The sequence below is a fragment of the Leucoraja erinacea genome, chromosome 1 (assembly GCF_028641065.1).
Source record: "Leucoraja erinacea ecotype New England chromosome 1, Leri_hhj_1, whole genome shotgun sequence".
Taxonomy (NCBI): Eukaryota; Metazoa; Chordata; class Chondrichthyes; order Rajiformes; family Rajidae; genus Leucoraja; species Leucoraja erinaceus.
In genome coordinates, this window is record NC_073377.1 from 119526075 (window position 1) to 119540001 (window position 13927).

At 44.2% G+C, this 13927-nt stretch overlaps 1 protein-coding gene across 1 annotated transcript in view; it reads right to left on the reverse strand.

Annotated features, from left to right (window-relative positions):
- Positions 1-477: 477 nt before the first annotated feature.
- Positions 478-13927, reverse strand: part of psd3l (pleckstrin and Sec7 domain containing 3, like) — a 405977-nt gene continuing 392527 nt past the window's right edge. Inside the window, exons 12-13 of the mRNA XM_055642234.1 lie at positions 8698-8891; positions 478-964 (exon numbers count right to left, since the gene is read on the reverse strand). Of these exons, the coding sequence (XP_055498209.1) occupies positions 867-964; positions 8698-8891 (292 nt within the window). The 3' untranslated portion in view covers positions 478-866. The remainder of the gene's footprint in view (positions 965-8697; positions 8892-13927) is intronic.

Here is a 13927-nt window from a genome sequence, read left to right on the forward strand (position 1 = left end):
GATTCTGCTCAGCTAGTCTGCACTAGAACATACACAAAGTGCTGGAGTAACTCAGCGGGTCAAGCAGCCACTCTGGAGAATGTGTATATGCGGCGTTTCAGGTCAGGATCCTACTTCAGTCTAACGTCGTCTATCAATGTTCTCCAGAGATGCTGCCTGACTGCTGAGTTACTCCAGCACTTTGTTTTTTTGTAAACCGGCATCTGCAGTTCCTTGTGTCTAAAGAGACGTACAACACAGGAAGAGGCCCTTCAGCCCACAATGTCTGTGCTGAACATGATGCCAAATTAATCTCACCTGCCAGCATATGACCATGACTCTCACCATTCCCTGCACTAGCACTTCTGCTCTGCAAATCTGCAAATAAATCTGTCACTATAACTCTCTATTTTCTACTCCCTCAGTTTTATGTCTGGGCTCCTGTTAAATGAATCTGAATCTAAACTAAACTAAACTAAACTAAACTAAACCACTTGTTTAAACCTAATTGATTGAACTAGTTTAGAAACAAGGAACTGCTGATGCTGTTTTACAATCCAGACTCGTAAGAAGGGTCCTGACCTGAAACATTACTTATCGATGTTCTCCTGAGATGCTGCTGCCCTGCTGAGTTTCTCCAGCACATTGTGCCTGTGATCAAACTAGTTCATGCTGTTATTTTGTACATTACATGTCTCCAGGGATAATCATATTGTGTTTAATTCATGCCCAGGATTCCAGCATCTGAAGTCCGTGTGTCCATTGTATTGAATTTTACTCGAGTTGCTTTTTTGTTCCATCGCTGAGTGTATACAGGGGAAAACCAGGAATTTCCACACATTTGCTGCAAGGCCACAGATTTATTGGCATTTATTTATTGGATGGTTCTACTGAATGAAAGGAGGTGCATTTACCTTCTGCAAGTAAAGAATCATGCCTTTGAGCACGGCATAAAATGTCTTCCAACCTCTTTTTCCCCTCGGAGCTGCATGGAGGAAAAACAAACAGATGCAGGAATCAGTCAGAGGAGTGAGTTTCAGAGGCATAGCCTTGCTAATATTAACAAGATGTGCTTGGCTAGTCCTTTCAGCAGGCCAGGCAGTATCCTGGGGGGATATGGATAGGTGACGTTTCAGGTCAGGATCCTTCCGACTGAATGTAGTAGGGTGATCCTGATCCAAAATGACACCTATCCACGTCCTCCAGATATGTTGCCTGGCCTGCTGAGTTACTCCAGCACTTTTGTGGGGGTTTATTTGTGAACCAGCATCTGCAGATTACTGTATCTGCTTGGCACTAGCTTGCTTTAAAAGCAGGATTACCAAGGATGATGTAGAGTTAGACACAGTCATTAACAAAATCCAGCATTAAGACATCAAATGTAATTCTTGAAGTTATTTCATGTCTTCAAATTTGTACAAATCTATCCAAATAACCTGTGTTGTCATAGCCCATTGCCAATTTAAGGAGTATTGGCTACTAGAATAAAGACAGCAAATCAGATAAGACCTTTATCATCGGAGGTAGGCAAACATGATGGATATTGACTTGCATACACTGAGATGTGGACATAATCTACAGTGTCAAATATACAAAACAAGGATGTGTGAGCTGGATTACAGATTGAGTACTAGCTCATCCTAAATCTACATTTTCATGCTGCCTCGGCAAGGCAACCAGCATAATAAATGACATATCTCATCCCCGGACAGTCCCTCCACTCCCCTCCCCCATTAGGCGAGAGGTACATAAGTGTAAAAACCATAACTCCAGATTCAGGGACAGTTTCTTCCCAGCTGTTATCAGGCAAGTGAACCATCCTATCAACAACTAGAAAGCAGTCCTGACCTACCACCATCTATCTCATTGAAGACCCTCGGACTATCTTTTATCAGACTATACTGGACTTTGTCTTGCATTAAATATTATACCCTTTATCCTGCATGAGTACACTATGGATGGCTTGATTGTAATCCTGGATGGTAGTCTCGTGCTGATTGGAAAGCACACAACAAAAAGCTTTTCACACTGCCTTACAACATAAGTTAAAAAAAACACAAAAAAACCCAGCTACATGCATGTGAAAAAACCCCCACAAAGTGCTGGAGTAACTCAGCAAGCCAGGCAGCATCCTGAGAGGACATGGATAGGTGACGTTTCAGGTCAGGATCCTTCAGACTGAATGTAGTAGGGAGGATCCATGTTCTCCAGAGATCTTGCCTGGCCTGTGGAGTTACTCCAGCACTTTTATGATTTTTTTTGTAAACCAGCATTGTGATAATAAACTGAACTAAACTAAAAAAAATGCTTGTGATGCCCCCAATTTCCTTGAGCATTATATATCTCACAAAATATTTTTGAATCACAGTCAAAGATATGTCAATGGACTGCATTAAGGAATTTTGCAGAATGCCTTTGTTCTTCATTGCACTACTGCCATGCCCCAAATTTGTATTAAAATACAGATGTATTGGAGCCCAATTTGTTTCCTGGCCTTCTTGCACAGTCTCCCACTCAAAAGATACACAGATAGCCAGAAAATAGTTCAATAAATTATTTGTATATCTATATACAAATATCTGTACTGCTGAGTGCGGGCTTTGCTCTATTAATGGTAATTCAATAAAATATTGATTTCTCAAAGAAAAGTGTGCTTCTGGTATTAAAAAAAAAAAAAGAAAATGGGTCCAGGCAAGCAATAGCAATTTGGCAAAGACACCAAGTACCAACTCAAAGTGGTGACCACGAGGGTTCTAGACCTACGAGGTGGGACAGGTCAGTCAGTCAGCACTTTGCGTTTCCAGAGCTGGCTGCTCAGAAAAGGTGGCCTGGAATTTACAGGATCGGTTGACATAGGCTGAGCTAAAAACTGGAAAAGCACAGCAGGTCAGACAGCATCCGCGGAGAAAGAATCAAGAGTTAATGTTCTAAGATGGTGACTTTTTAATAAAAACTTGGAAAATATAATATATATATTTATATTACTATATATTGCTATCTATATTACTAAAAGTCTGATCTTGACCACTTCCTGTTGTTCTGTATATTAATTTTTAGAAAAAACACTGCTACTTATGGCTGTGATTTTTGGCCATCTTACTCAAGAGTTCCCCTCTGCTGTGCAGGACAAGAGGATTTTTCCCATTGATTAAAAATAAAAGAGTTATTAGTGTTTAAAAAACATTGATATTCTCTCTCCTGAAGGCCACGTACCTTCCGGAGGTACTATAAAACCCGGAAGTGTTGAGTGCCTCAGTCAGTCTCTGCAAGATGGGGGAAGCGAGAGGGTCACGTCTCAGTCTGAGCTGTGAATAGCACTGAACACATGTCTACTAAACTGTGAGTGTGGTTTTACTGACCTTGAGTGCCCTTAATGTGGTTTGAAAATGAAAATGTGGTTGGTTTGAAATAATGCACAGCAAATGGTTGGTGGGGGTTGTTTTGAAATAAAGCACAGCAAATGGTTGGTGGTGGTAGGTTTGAAATAAAGCACAGCAAATGGTTGGTGGTGGTTGGTTTGAAATGGCAAATGATTAAAAGTCTAAATTTGACAACTTCCTGTTTGCACTGTATATTGATTTTAGATAAAACTCTACCACTTACGGCTGTGATTTTTGGCCATCTTACTCAGTCCGCTCCGCTCATCAGGTGCAGAGGATTCTTCCCATCAATGAAAAATAAAAGTGTTATGTGTTTTAAAAATGTTGTGAATCTCTCTCTTGTCAATCACACCACGAAGGCCATGCCTCTTCTGGTGGGAGGGGGGTGGGATTATAAAACCCGGAAGTGTGGGTGTGACTCAGTCTCCGCAAGATGGGGGAGGGAGAGGTAACGACTCTGCCTGAGCTGTGAATCAACTGAACACACTGAATGTCTACTGAACTGTGTGGTTTTTATCTGGTGTTTATGTGGTGTTTTGTGTGGTTTTATGATGGTTTCACGATGGTTTCACCCTGCTTGAAATGGTATGAAACTGCACTTGAATGTGGTGACCTTCCACCCTGCATGAAATGGTATGAAACTGCACTTGAATTTGATGTCCTTGCACTCTGCTTGAAGTGGAATGACACTGCACTTGAATTTGGTGGCCTTGCACCCAGCTTGAAGTGGTATCAAACTGCACTTGAATTTGGTGGCCTTGCACCCTGCTTGAAGTGGTATGAAACTGCACTTGAGTTTGGTGGACTTGGACCCTGCTTGAAGTGGTATGAAATTGCACTTGAGTTTGGTGGACTTGCACCCTGCTTGAAGTGGTATGAAACTGCACTTGAATTTGGCGGACTTGCACCCTGCATGAAGTGGTATGAAACTGCACTTGAATTCGGTGGCCTTGCACCCTGCTTGAAATGGTAGGAAACTGCACCTGAATTTGGTGGCTTTGCACCCTGCTTGAAGTGGTATGAAACTGCACTTGAATGTGGTGGCCTTGCACCCTGCTTGAAATGGAATTTCAAGGAATAGCCTTGAGTCAACTGCCAGCCCACCAGCCGTGAGTGAGTTGCCAGCTCATCAGGCTTGAGTGACTGAGCTGCCACCCCAAGAAACCATTTGGCCAACGATGTCCATATTAGGAAACCAGTCCCTTCAGCCCACAACACCCATACTAGCACTCCAAAAAGCCCCCCCCCCCCCCACTGGCCATCAACATTGGAATTGGTGGAGAGGTGGAATATTGCGTTGGGGGACCAGCCCTCCCGTGTGAACATGGGATTTAGTCTAGTATATTACATTTTCCAAGTTTTTATTAAAAAGTCACCTTGGAACATTAACTCTTGAATCTTTCTCTGCGCATGCTACCTGATCTGCTGTGCTTTTCCAGTTTTGCACAAAGGACAGTTTAAGACATGGTGGAGGCAACTATAAATCTGTTTGCTGTGTTCTCGTTTCTAGCCTGTAACTTTTGCTCTCTTATCAGATGCTGTTGGATTTGCTGAGCATTTCTGGAATTTTCTACTGTTACGTCCGAATTTTAGGTAATTTTATTACAATTGACACTGCTTTCAAAGGGTCAAAGGGCTACCTGTTAAGTAAAGTAGAATAACTGGGATATGGAGGGGCAATAGACACAAAGTGCTGGAGTAACTCAGAGGGGTCAGGCAGCATCTCTGGAGAAAAGGAACAATTGGCGTTTCAGGTCGGGACCCTTCTTCAGACCGAGGGGAATGGAGGGGCGTGTAGGGTTCCAAATGGGAGTCGGTTTCAAGGTGAAGATGGGAAAGGAGAAAGTAATCATCAAATATATCGTGCTTTGGGTACTGATGCTAAGATGATCAAGGAGGATTTTTAAAATATTTGAGCCAAACTGTATTTCTGGACTCTTTGCTTTGTCTATTATTTCAAATGTAAAGAACCCAGTGGAAAAATAAATAAACATTACTTAAAAGAGAAATTCAATGCGTCCTATACTGAGTAGATAAATCATCATTAATATTCCCACAAGCCTAATCTCAACATTTGACATTCACATAGTGACAGACCAAAATTGAGGATTGTCCATTTGCAGCAGGTATATTGTCTTGCAATTATTCGTGGAAGTATACTTTTTATGGGGTAGCAAACCGGCCTGAATCCGAAAGGCGTTACTGCAGTATCCTAAGAGTGACGGCGGTTTGGCACTTCCTGACTTTAGGCGATACTATTGGGCAGCTAACTTGCAAAAACTCCTGTATTGGATGAATGATGATTGCGACCACCTACCGACCTGGGTACACATGGCAAACAGGCGAGAGGCATCTCCCGTTGCAGGACTGCGCTATGCTTCCACTCCCCCTGCCCTATAACATCTGTGGGTGGACATCCACACGTCCCTCTCGCTCAAGCAGGGAAAGAACTCATCAAAAACAGCTCCCACAAGGCCCTTCCACTCTTGACCCCACTGCTTAAAAAACACATCTTTGCACCTTCAAATCCAGACCACGCATTCAAACTCAGGAATAGTTGCGGTATCAGTAGTATAAAAACCTATACAAGGATTCAAATTTTCGTCTTTTCCGGAGCTCTCGTCCAACCATAGCCTCCCAAACGCCCCACCTTTCTTTGTCTTTTCCAGATTAGAGATTATGGGAAGAAGACATTCCCCCATTTCCCAAATCGCCCCTATTGACTATTGACTATTGAAACCCTGACCGATACCATCTTAGCTCTAGATCCCAACCGGAAGAAATGCATCTCTTTTTGTATAACTTGTTAGGGTCGGTTATATGTAAACCTCATACCTCATTAAAAGCTGCGTGGGAGGGCGAGCTGAATACGAAACTAACAGACCAGCAATGGGATATCTGCCTTTTGACCCATTTTGACCCATTCTTCCTCCATATGTGCCCATGCATGCAGGTAATTGTCTTGCAAAGTCCTTCACAAAGTCCACTTCATACAAATGCAAGATTATCTTGTACCCCCCGCTCTTAGGGACACCTGCAACAGATGTAATCTAATGTCCTGCCAACCATAGCCAGGTGTTTTGGTCTTGCCCTAATCTAGCAGCCTTTTGGAGGAGTCGCTTTCGACTTGATAAGCAGAGCCTACGGCCAGACTATTTCTCCAACCCAATGTCAGCCATTTTGCGGTACCCCTCCCAACACCAACCTCCCTGTCCCGGTGAAACCTTTCTAGCTTTTACAACCTGTTAGCCCGGACCTGATCTTGCTTAACTGGAGGCTCACCTGTCCCCCGACACACACCCGATGGATTAAGGAGGTGCTTTACAATTTAAAGCTTGAAAAACTTAAGTTCTCTCTCAAAGGCTCTACCAGTAACAAGGGTAAGGGCTTTGAGGGTCGCTTACATACTGTTGCACAATTATGCCTTGACTGTCACTGTCTGTTATCATTGTATGTATGTAAATTGCTGTGAAATTAAAATAAAAAGATTTAAATCAATATTTTCCTTGATCTGCATTCTCTTTGATGTCTCATTTTCACACCTTACACTTCCTTAACTCTGTGTCTCCCTCTCTCCTGACTCTCAGTCTGAAAAAGGGTTTCGACCCGAAACATCATCCATTCATTCTATCCAGAGATGCTGCCTGTCCCGCTGAGTGACTCCAGCATTTTGTGTCCATCTTCAGTGTAAACCAGCATCTGCAGTTCCTTCCCAAACATTAAGAACACAAGTTCGAGTCTCTGTAGAATTATATTGCTGTTGGGAGACATTCTTCGAAATTCTTCTGATTGCATTCCATTTTCATGGCCAAAAATAATACAGCTTGATCAGGACAATTTGTGCTTCAGCTTCTGGGTTATAGCTCTTCCTGAACCTTATCCTCTTTGTGTACTTGAGGAAGAACGACCAAATGGTCTGTATGTGCACGCTAACACTCACAAGGGAGCATCTTTCATGTGGCATCAAAACTAACTATTGTGTTAAGGTACTGCATTAAAATCATTTTACCTTGCTAAAATAATGAGAAGTGTAAGTAATTTATCAGACACTATTTCAAATTGCCATGGCTTTTGTTTGGTTGGATATCCCACGGAGAAAGGAATATTTATGGCAACATTGTGAATGTCTAATGCAGATTTGAGTCCTTTTTACAAATGGCCAACCAGACTGGGACTGATTCGTCCTAGTCTAGTTTAGTTTAGAGATACAGCATGGAAACAAGGCCGTTCGGCTCACCGAGCCCGTACCAACCAACGATCACCCAGACACCCAGCCACAGACGGCTGTGGAGGCCAAGTCAATGAATATTTTTCAGGCGGAGATGGGCAGATTTCTGATTAGCAAGTGTCGGGGATTGTGGGGAAAAGGCAGAAGGATGGGGTTGAGAGAGAAAGATAGATCAGCCATGATTGAATGGTGGCATAGTCTTGGTGGGCCGAATGGTCTAAGTCTGCACCTATAATTTATGAACTAGTTCTATCCTTCATACCAGGGACAATTTTACAGAAGCCAAGTAGCCTACAAACCTGCACAACTTTGGAATGTGGGAGGAGACCAGAGCACCCAGGGAAAATGAATGTGGTCACAGGAGGAATGTACACACTCCGTACAGACAGTGCCCATAGTCAGGATTGAATCCAGGTGTCTGGTGCTGTAAGGCAGCAGCTCTACCGCTGCGCCATTGTGCCACCCAGTACAGTACATTGATTTATTCCCTAGAATGAGCAGTTTCCTCATGTGAAGAGAGCGAACATAGAATGAGGAAGAAGAAGGGTCTCGACCCGAAACGTCGCTTATTCCTTCTCTCCATAGATGCTGCCTCACCTGTTGAGTTTCTCCAGCATTTTCTGTCTACCATCGAATGGGGAGAATCAGTAAGCATTGCAACCACATTTTTAAAAAGATAAACACAGAAGGAATTGGAGGGAATACAAGATTATTTTTCCCTTGTTCTTAAACATAGGATTTTGGATATATATTGATATATATTTGAAAAGGAAATTTTACATTGGGAGGAGAAGAAGAAGAAAGGCTGTGTGTAATAGGATGAAATTTTCAAAGAGCGTGCGAGACTGTAGGGACTGCTCTGTTGGAGGGACTGATTAGCCTCCGTCCCTCTATAAGTGAGCGATTAATTGGCTTTATGCCTTGCAGAAATTATTGTGCTCTCAGGAAACCATAAATTAATCCTACTAAGGTTTTTCAAATTCACAGACAAAGACATTACGGCACCTTAAACCTCTCTCTGCGAGGAAACAAATTAACTTATAATAATGACACAGCTTTAAAGTAAACAGAGAAAGAGCCATGGAGAAATAACCTCTGGTCAAGACTCACTTTTCTTTCCATCCATATCTGCATGAATTTTTCGTGAGAGAAAGCCAGCTTTGTATGTTTTAGCATTGGGATCCTGTGGAATGTCAAGGAACGGATTCGTGCTGGAGCCAATTCGATTGCTGGTCTTGGATCCAGCATTATCTGTCTTGTTGTTAGCAAGCTCGGAGAGAGACTTCCTCAACTCCTCTTCATTTCTGGAAGACAAAAATGGGGGGGAAAAAAAGACAACTGTCAAGGGGTTTGTACCACAATCTTTACAATCCTTCAGTCTGCTAGGTAAGGGAGGCCCAAGGGAAATGGCTCACTTACCAATCACTTGCCAGGTTTTCTCCTGCCCCCATCTCTCTTCCAGCTTTCTCTCCCCCACCCCACCACAATCAGTCTGAAGAAAGATCCCCGACCCGAAAGGGCACCTATCCCTGTTCTCCAGAGATGCTGGCTGACCGGCTGAGTTACTCCAGCACACTGCGACTTTTGTTTTGGTAAACCAGCATCTGCAGTTCTACAGTATGTGTCTCTCGCTCGCTTGCATTTTCTTTGAAGGGTTGGGCCACTCTGTGTATGATTGGGCTCAACCAGATACAATAAAAAAACCAAAATGCAACAAAAAAACGAAATATAAAACCAGAAAACACTAAGAATGCATAGCATGTCAGACAAAAAAACCTCGAAGCTGATCAAAAAAAACAGGAGGCTCAAGAAAGCCCACCTAAGACCAAACCGCTGCATAGCATGCTTCACAGACAGCACATCTAGAACAGGAAGGCACTATAACTGTGTACATCATCGGTGCCCCGCTCCCTGCCATGGATGCCCTCCACTGAAAACGGTGTCTGAGACGGGCCGGGAAGATCATTAAAGACCCCTCCCACCCCAACCATGGACTGTTTGCCCTCCTCCCTGTCCGTTGATGATGGGTAACATTGCTGAACTGTCCCGGTGTTTGTAGCATTGTTTGATTTTCTGTATTTTTATGTCTCATTGCACTATAACTGGCAAAGTTATCATTTGTGCAATGACAAAGTTGAATTGTGAATTGAATTTTAGTTTCAGGTTGTAGTCACGTTGATGCTGGGTAACATGCTTTTTGTAGCATTTTCTGTTTCTCCAACTAGAGCAGAATCACTGTCAGATATAGATTGCCTCAGATAAGATTGCCTCTGAGGATTTGCTGACATTCCATATAGCTAATTTATAGGAATGAAATGGACTTCCCAAACCATCAATACAAGTCTACAAATACCAGGTGGTACATTGCACTGTTCTGTAGTATGTCACCACATGTGTAACAAAAATACCATTGTGATATTTATAAAGTATGCAAAAGAAATGTAAGGTTAGATTTAAATTTCACACATTTGATGTGCTTTGATTCCTCATTTCCAATAACCTATTGACTTCAACACATTAAAGGGTGGCACAGTGGTGTAGCGATAGAGCTGCTTCTGCCTCATAGCGCTAGAGACCTGGGTTCGATCCTGACCATGGATGCTGTAAGTGCGGAGTTTGCAGAGGCCAATTAACCCTATGTTCCCCCTGTCATAGCGTGCGGTTTCTCCCAGGGTTATCAGTGAATTTGGGGAAGATGCTGAGGCAATGCGCCAGGTTTAAACGATAATTAACCTGCAATAGAAAAGAGTCCTTCATATATTGTACATATTTGTCCAATCAATGCGGATGATGCTTGAATATGCATCAGTTCAAGCACTCCGGCCTTCATGGTGATCATCAGGGTGGTGGGTCGTGCTCGTCTGCAGCTACTGATTCCCATGCTGATGGCTTCTGCAATGGGTTTAAGAACCTGGGTCATAACTCCAGTTGTACCGGCTCTGCCCAAGATCCTTTGGGCAGCAGCTCAGGATGTGTTCCAGCGTCCCCTTGCCTCAGCATTGCGGGCAATCCGGAGATTCCGCTTTGCCCCAGATGAAGAGGTTCGATGGGCTGGGCAGGACATCATACACTGCCTGGACCAGGAACTTGATGCGCTGTGGTTCAGCATGCCAGAGCTCAGTCCATGTAACTTTTCGGTCCATGGCCTGCTCCCACCTTGTCCAGGCTCCCAGCTGCCTCAATCCAACTGCTCTGGTACACCTCTCCTCCTCCACCACTGCCCTCACTTCCTCCTGGACAAGCCTGCGCCTCTCCTTCCCCTTGGCCTTGTCAAACTGGGGAGTTGGGAAGATTACCAGACTAGCTCTTCCCCGAGTCACTGCTCCCACCAGGACTCTGTGGCGTATCCGGGACTCCGCTTGCAGCACGGCTTCGCCGACTCTCCACTTCCTCCCAGTTTTTACCTCCACCCCTGCTTGAGCCACCTTAGGGTCGTTGGAGTCCGTACAACATCACCTCTCTGGCCTGAGTCACCTTAAACTCTTCCTCCAGGGACTTCAGGGGCAGCTGGAGCTTGGTGTTATTTCTGTAAAGGGCGATGCTGCTAAGACTCCTGGGCAGTCCCAGCCACCTTCTGAGAAAGCTGCTGACTTTCCTCTCCAATCTCTCTACAATGGATATTGGGACTTCGTAGACAAGCAGTGGCCAGAGTATCCTTGGCAGGATACCATGCTGGTTAATCCATGCCTTGAACTTGCCGGGAATCCCCGACCGGTCCACTGCTCGCAACCAGCTCTCCAGCTCCTGACAGGTTGCCTGGACAGATGCTGTATCCTTCAGGCTGCTGTTAAACACCTTGCCAAGACTCTTCACTGACTTTTCGGAGACAGTTGGGATTGGTGTCCCTTCGATGCTGAAGCGGAACCTGTCCATGACTTTGCCCTTCTTCAGCACCAGTGACCTTGATTTTACTTCGGAGTCACGTGAGGGACTCCATGAAGAACCCGCTAGTCCGCATGCGCATCATTACGCTACACGCATTGCACGAGTCATTTCGAGGAGGAAGGATGTTCCTCCTAAACGGCTGGTGTATAAAACCAGCGAAGACAGGTAAGAGATCTACGTTTTGTCTTACCTCTAAGATGGACAGAAGACAGACGAAAGCTGCAAAAAAGCTGGCGGGGGAGAGCCGTGCAGGAACGGGCAGCCAGCGGCGGCAGACGGCAGGGCTGTCTCCATTGTCGGGAGCACCTGTGCCGGAGCAAGCCTCACCACCGGCGGGTGGAAAGGCTATACGAAAAACCGACAGAACGTTCTGTCGGACGACTCAGATTTCGAACAGCCCCACGCCGTTCTGTCGGACGACTCAGATTTCGAACAGCCCCACGCCACCTACGCTCAGGGGCCTGTGGGGCTGAAGGAATTGGAGGTGCAGCAAGCGACCAGTGACCGAGATCACTGGAACGCTTTTGAGCTGCGGGACCAGCGACCGCGAGCGGTCAGCGCTCGAAAGCTCTGTATCGCAGGTCCTAATTGACACCATGGGGCGTCACTTGCAACCTGGAAACTGTAAATCCCTTAATGTCCCAACCGTGAACACATGTATTTGGAAGCATGTAGGGGCGAGCATCAGGACAAGGGCTGTCCTCCTGCAAAATGTACTTAGCCCTCACCGCAGGGATAACAGCATTCACACGAACCCTGGATGAGGAAGATATGAATCAACACCAGAAAGATGCCTTGGCCCTCTTCTGCAATACCCAATATGAACTAAACAATATCAGAAAGAAGAGCATACAGCCGGTACTAGACCCAAAATTTGCAGGATTATGCAGAACAGAAACAACCACCAAAAAGACTTACCTGTTTGGAGGGGACCTACCAAAACAGGTAAAAGATTTGGACGAAGAATCCAAAGCCCTGGGACTCATAACAACAACAAAACGCCACCCCCAGAAGTACCACCCCTATGCACTCATGGGTCGCAAGGACTACTCCGGGGAACAGTCGAGGGCAAGACCAATCCAACACCGGTCTTTTTTAGGACATGGCCCAGGCCGGCCCTCGTGGAAGATGCACCCATCTACAACACAAACCAAGACACCGGGGCCTCAACGTCCTCGGGGACAAGGGAAGAGATAAGACCACTGGTAACCATAGAGGTAAGTAGGTCTGGTCCCTTACTTACAAACGAAAGCATGGGTGTTGGTGGCAGATTACACCTTTTTCTGGATGCATGGTATAAGTTAACATCAGATACTTATATCTTAAGCAGTATCCAGGGATACACGATAGAGTTCTTACAACCACGTAATCCTCCAGTCCAGCATGTACCGAACACAGTGTTCAGGCTTAAGGGCAAAGATAAAGCAAAAGCACATGCTGAACTGCAGAGACTCCATAAAATGGGGATAATTGAACAAACCCAACACGAACCTTTAGAATTCGTATCCAACATTTTTATTAAACATAAGAAAGATGGTGGTTGCTGCATCATCATAGATTTGAGTAATTTGAATGTTTTTGTAAAATATATTCACTTCAAAATGGAAACCTTTGCTACTGCTAAACTTTTAATCTCCAAAGGTTACTACATGGCAAGCATTGATTTAAAAGATGCTTACTATTTCAGTACCCATAACAGGTGACCACAGACGTTATATGAAATTTAATTGGATGGATCAACTCTGGCAATACAGAGCATTACCAAATGGACTTACGTCTGCACCTAGGTTATTTACTAAAATATTAAAACCAGCCTTAGCTTTCCTACGGGAACATAAATACATTGTGATGGCTCATTTGGATGATATATAAGTATAAGTATTGGGCAAAAGTGTAAAACAAGCAGAATTATCGATAACAGCCACCATACAATTATTTGAAAGTCTAGGATTCATTATCCATCTAATTAAATCTAAATTGAAACCTTCAACAACAATGGATTTCTTGGGATTTACCATTAACTCAGTTCTTATGTCAGTGACTTTGCCACAAGACAAAGCAGTAGCCCTCGAGGAAGATTGCAGCAAAATCATTGACACAAGAAAACCATCTATTAGACAGGTGGCGAGAATGATTGGCAAGATAATAGCAGCTTTTCCAGCTGCACAATTCGGACCTTTATATTGTCAGAATTTACAAAGGGCAAAAATAAGAGCTCTAAAATACAATGGAGGTCATTTTGATAGACCTATGGAACTACCAAAAGAAGCCATATTAGAACTACAATGGTGGAAAGAAAACATCAGGCATTGTTCCAATCCAATCTTTATCAGCAATCCGTCTATCACACTACAAACGGATGCTAGTGCTCTCGGATGGGGTGCCACGGATTCCATCACCAGCTGTGGTGGGAGATGGAATGAACAAGAGTCATCATTACTACACACTTTGGGCA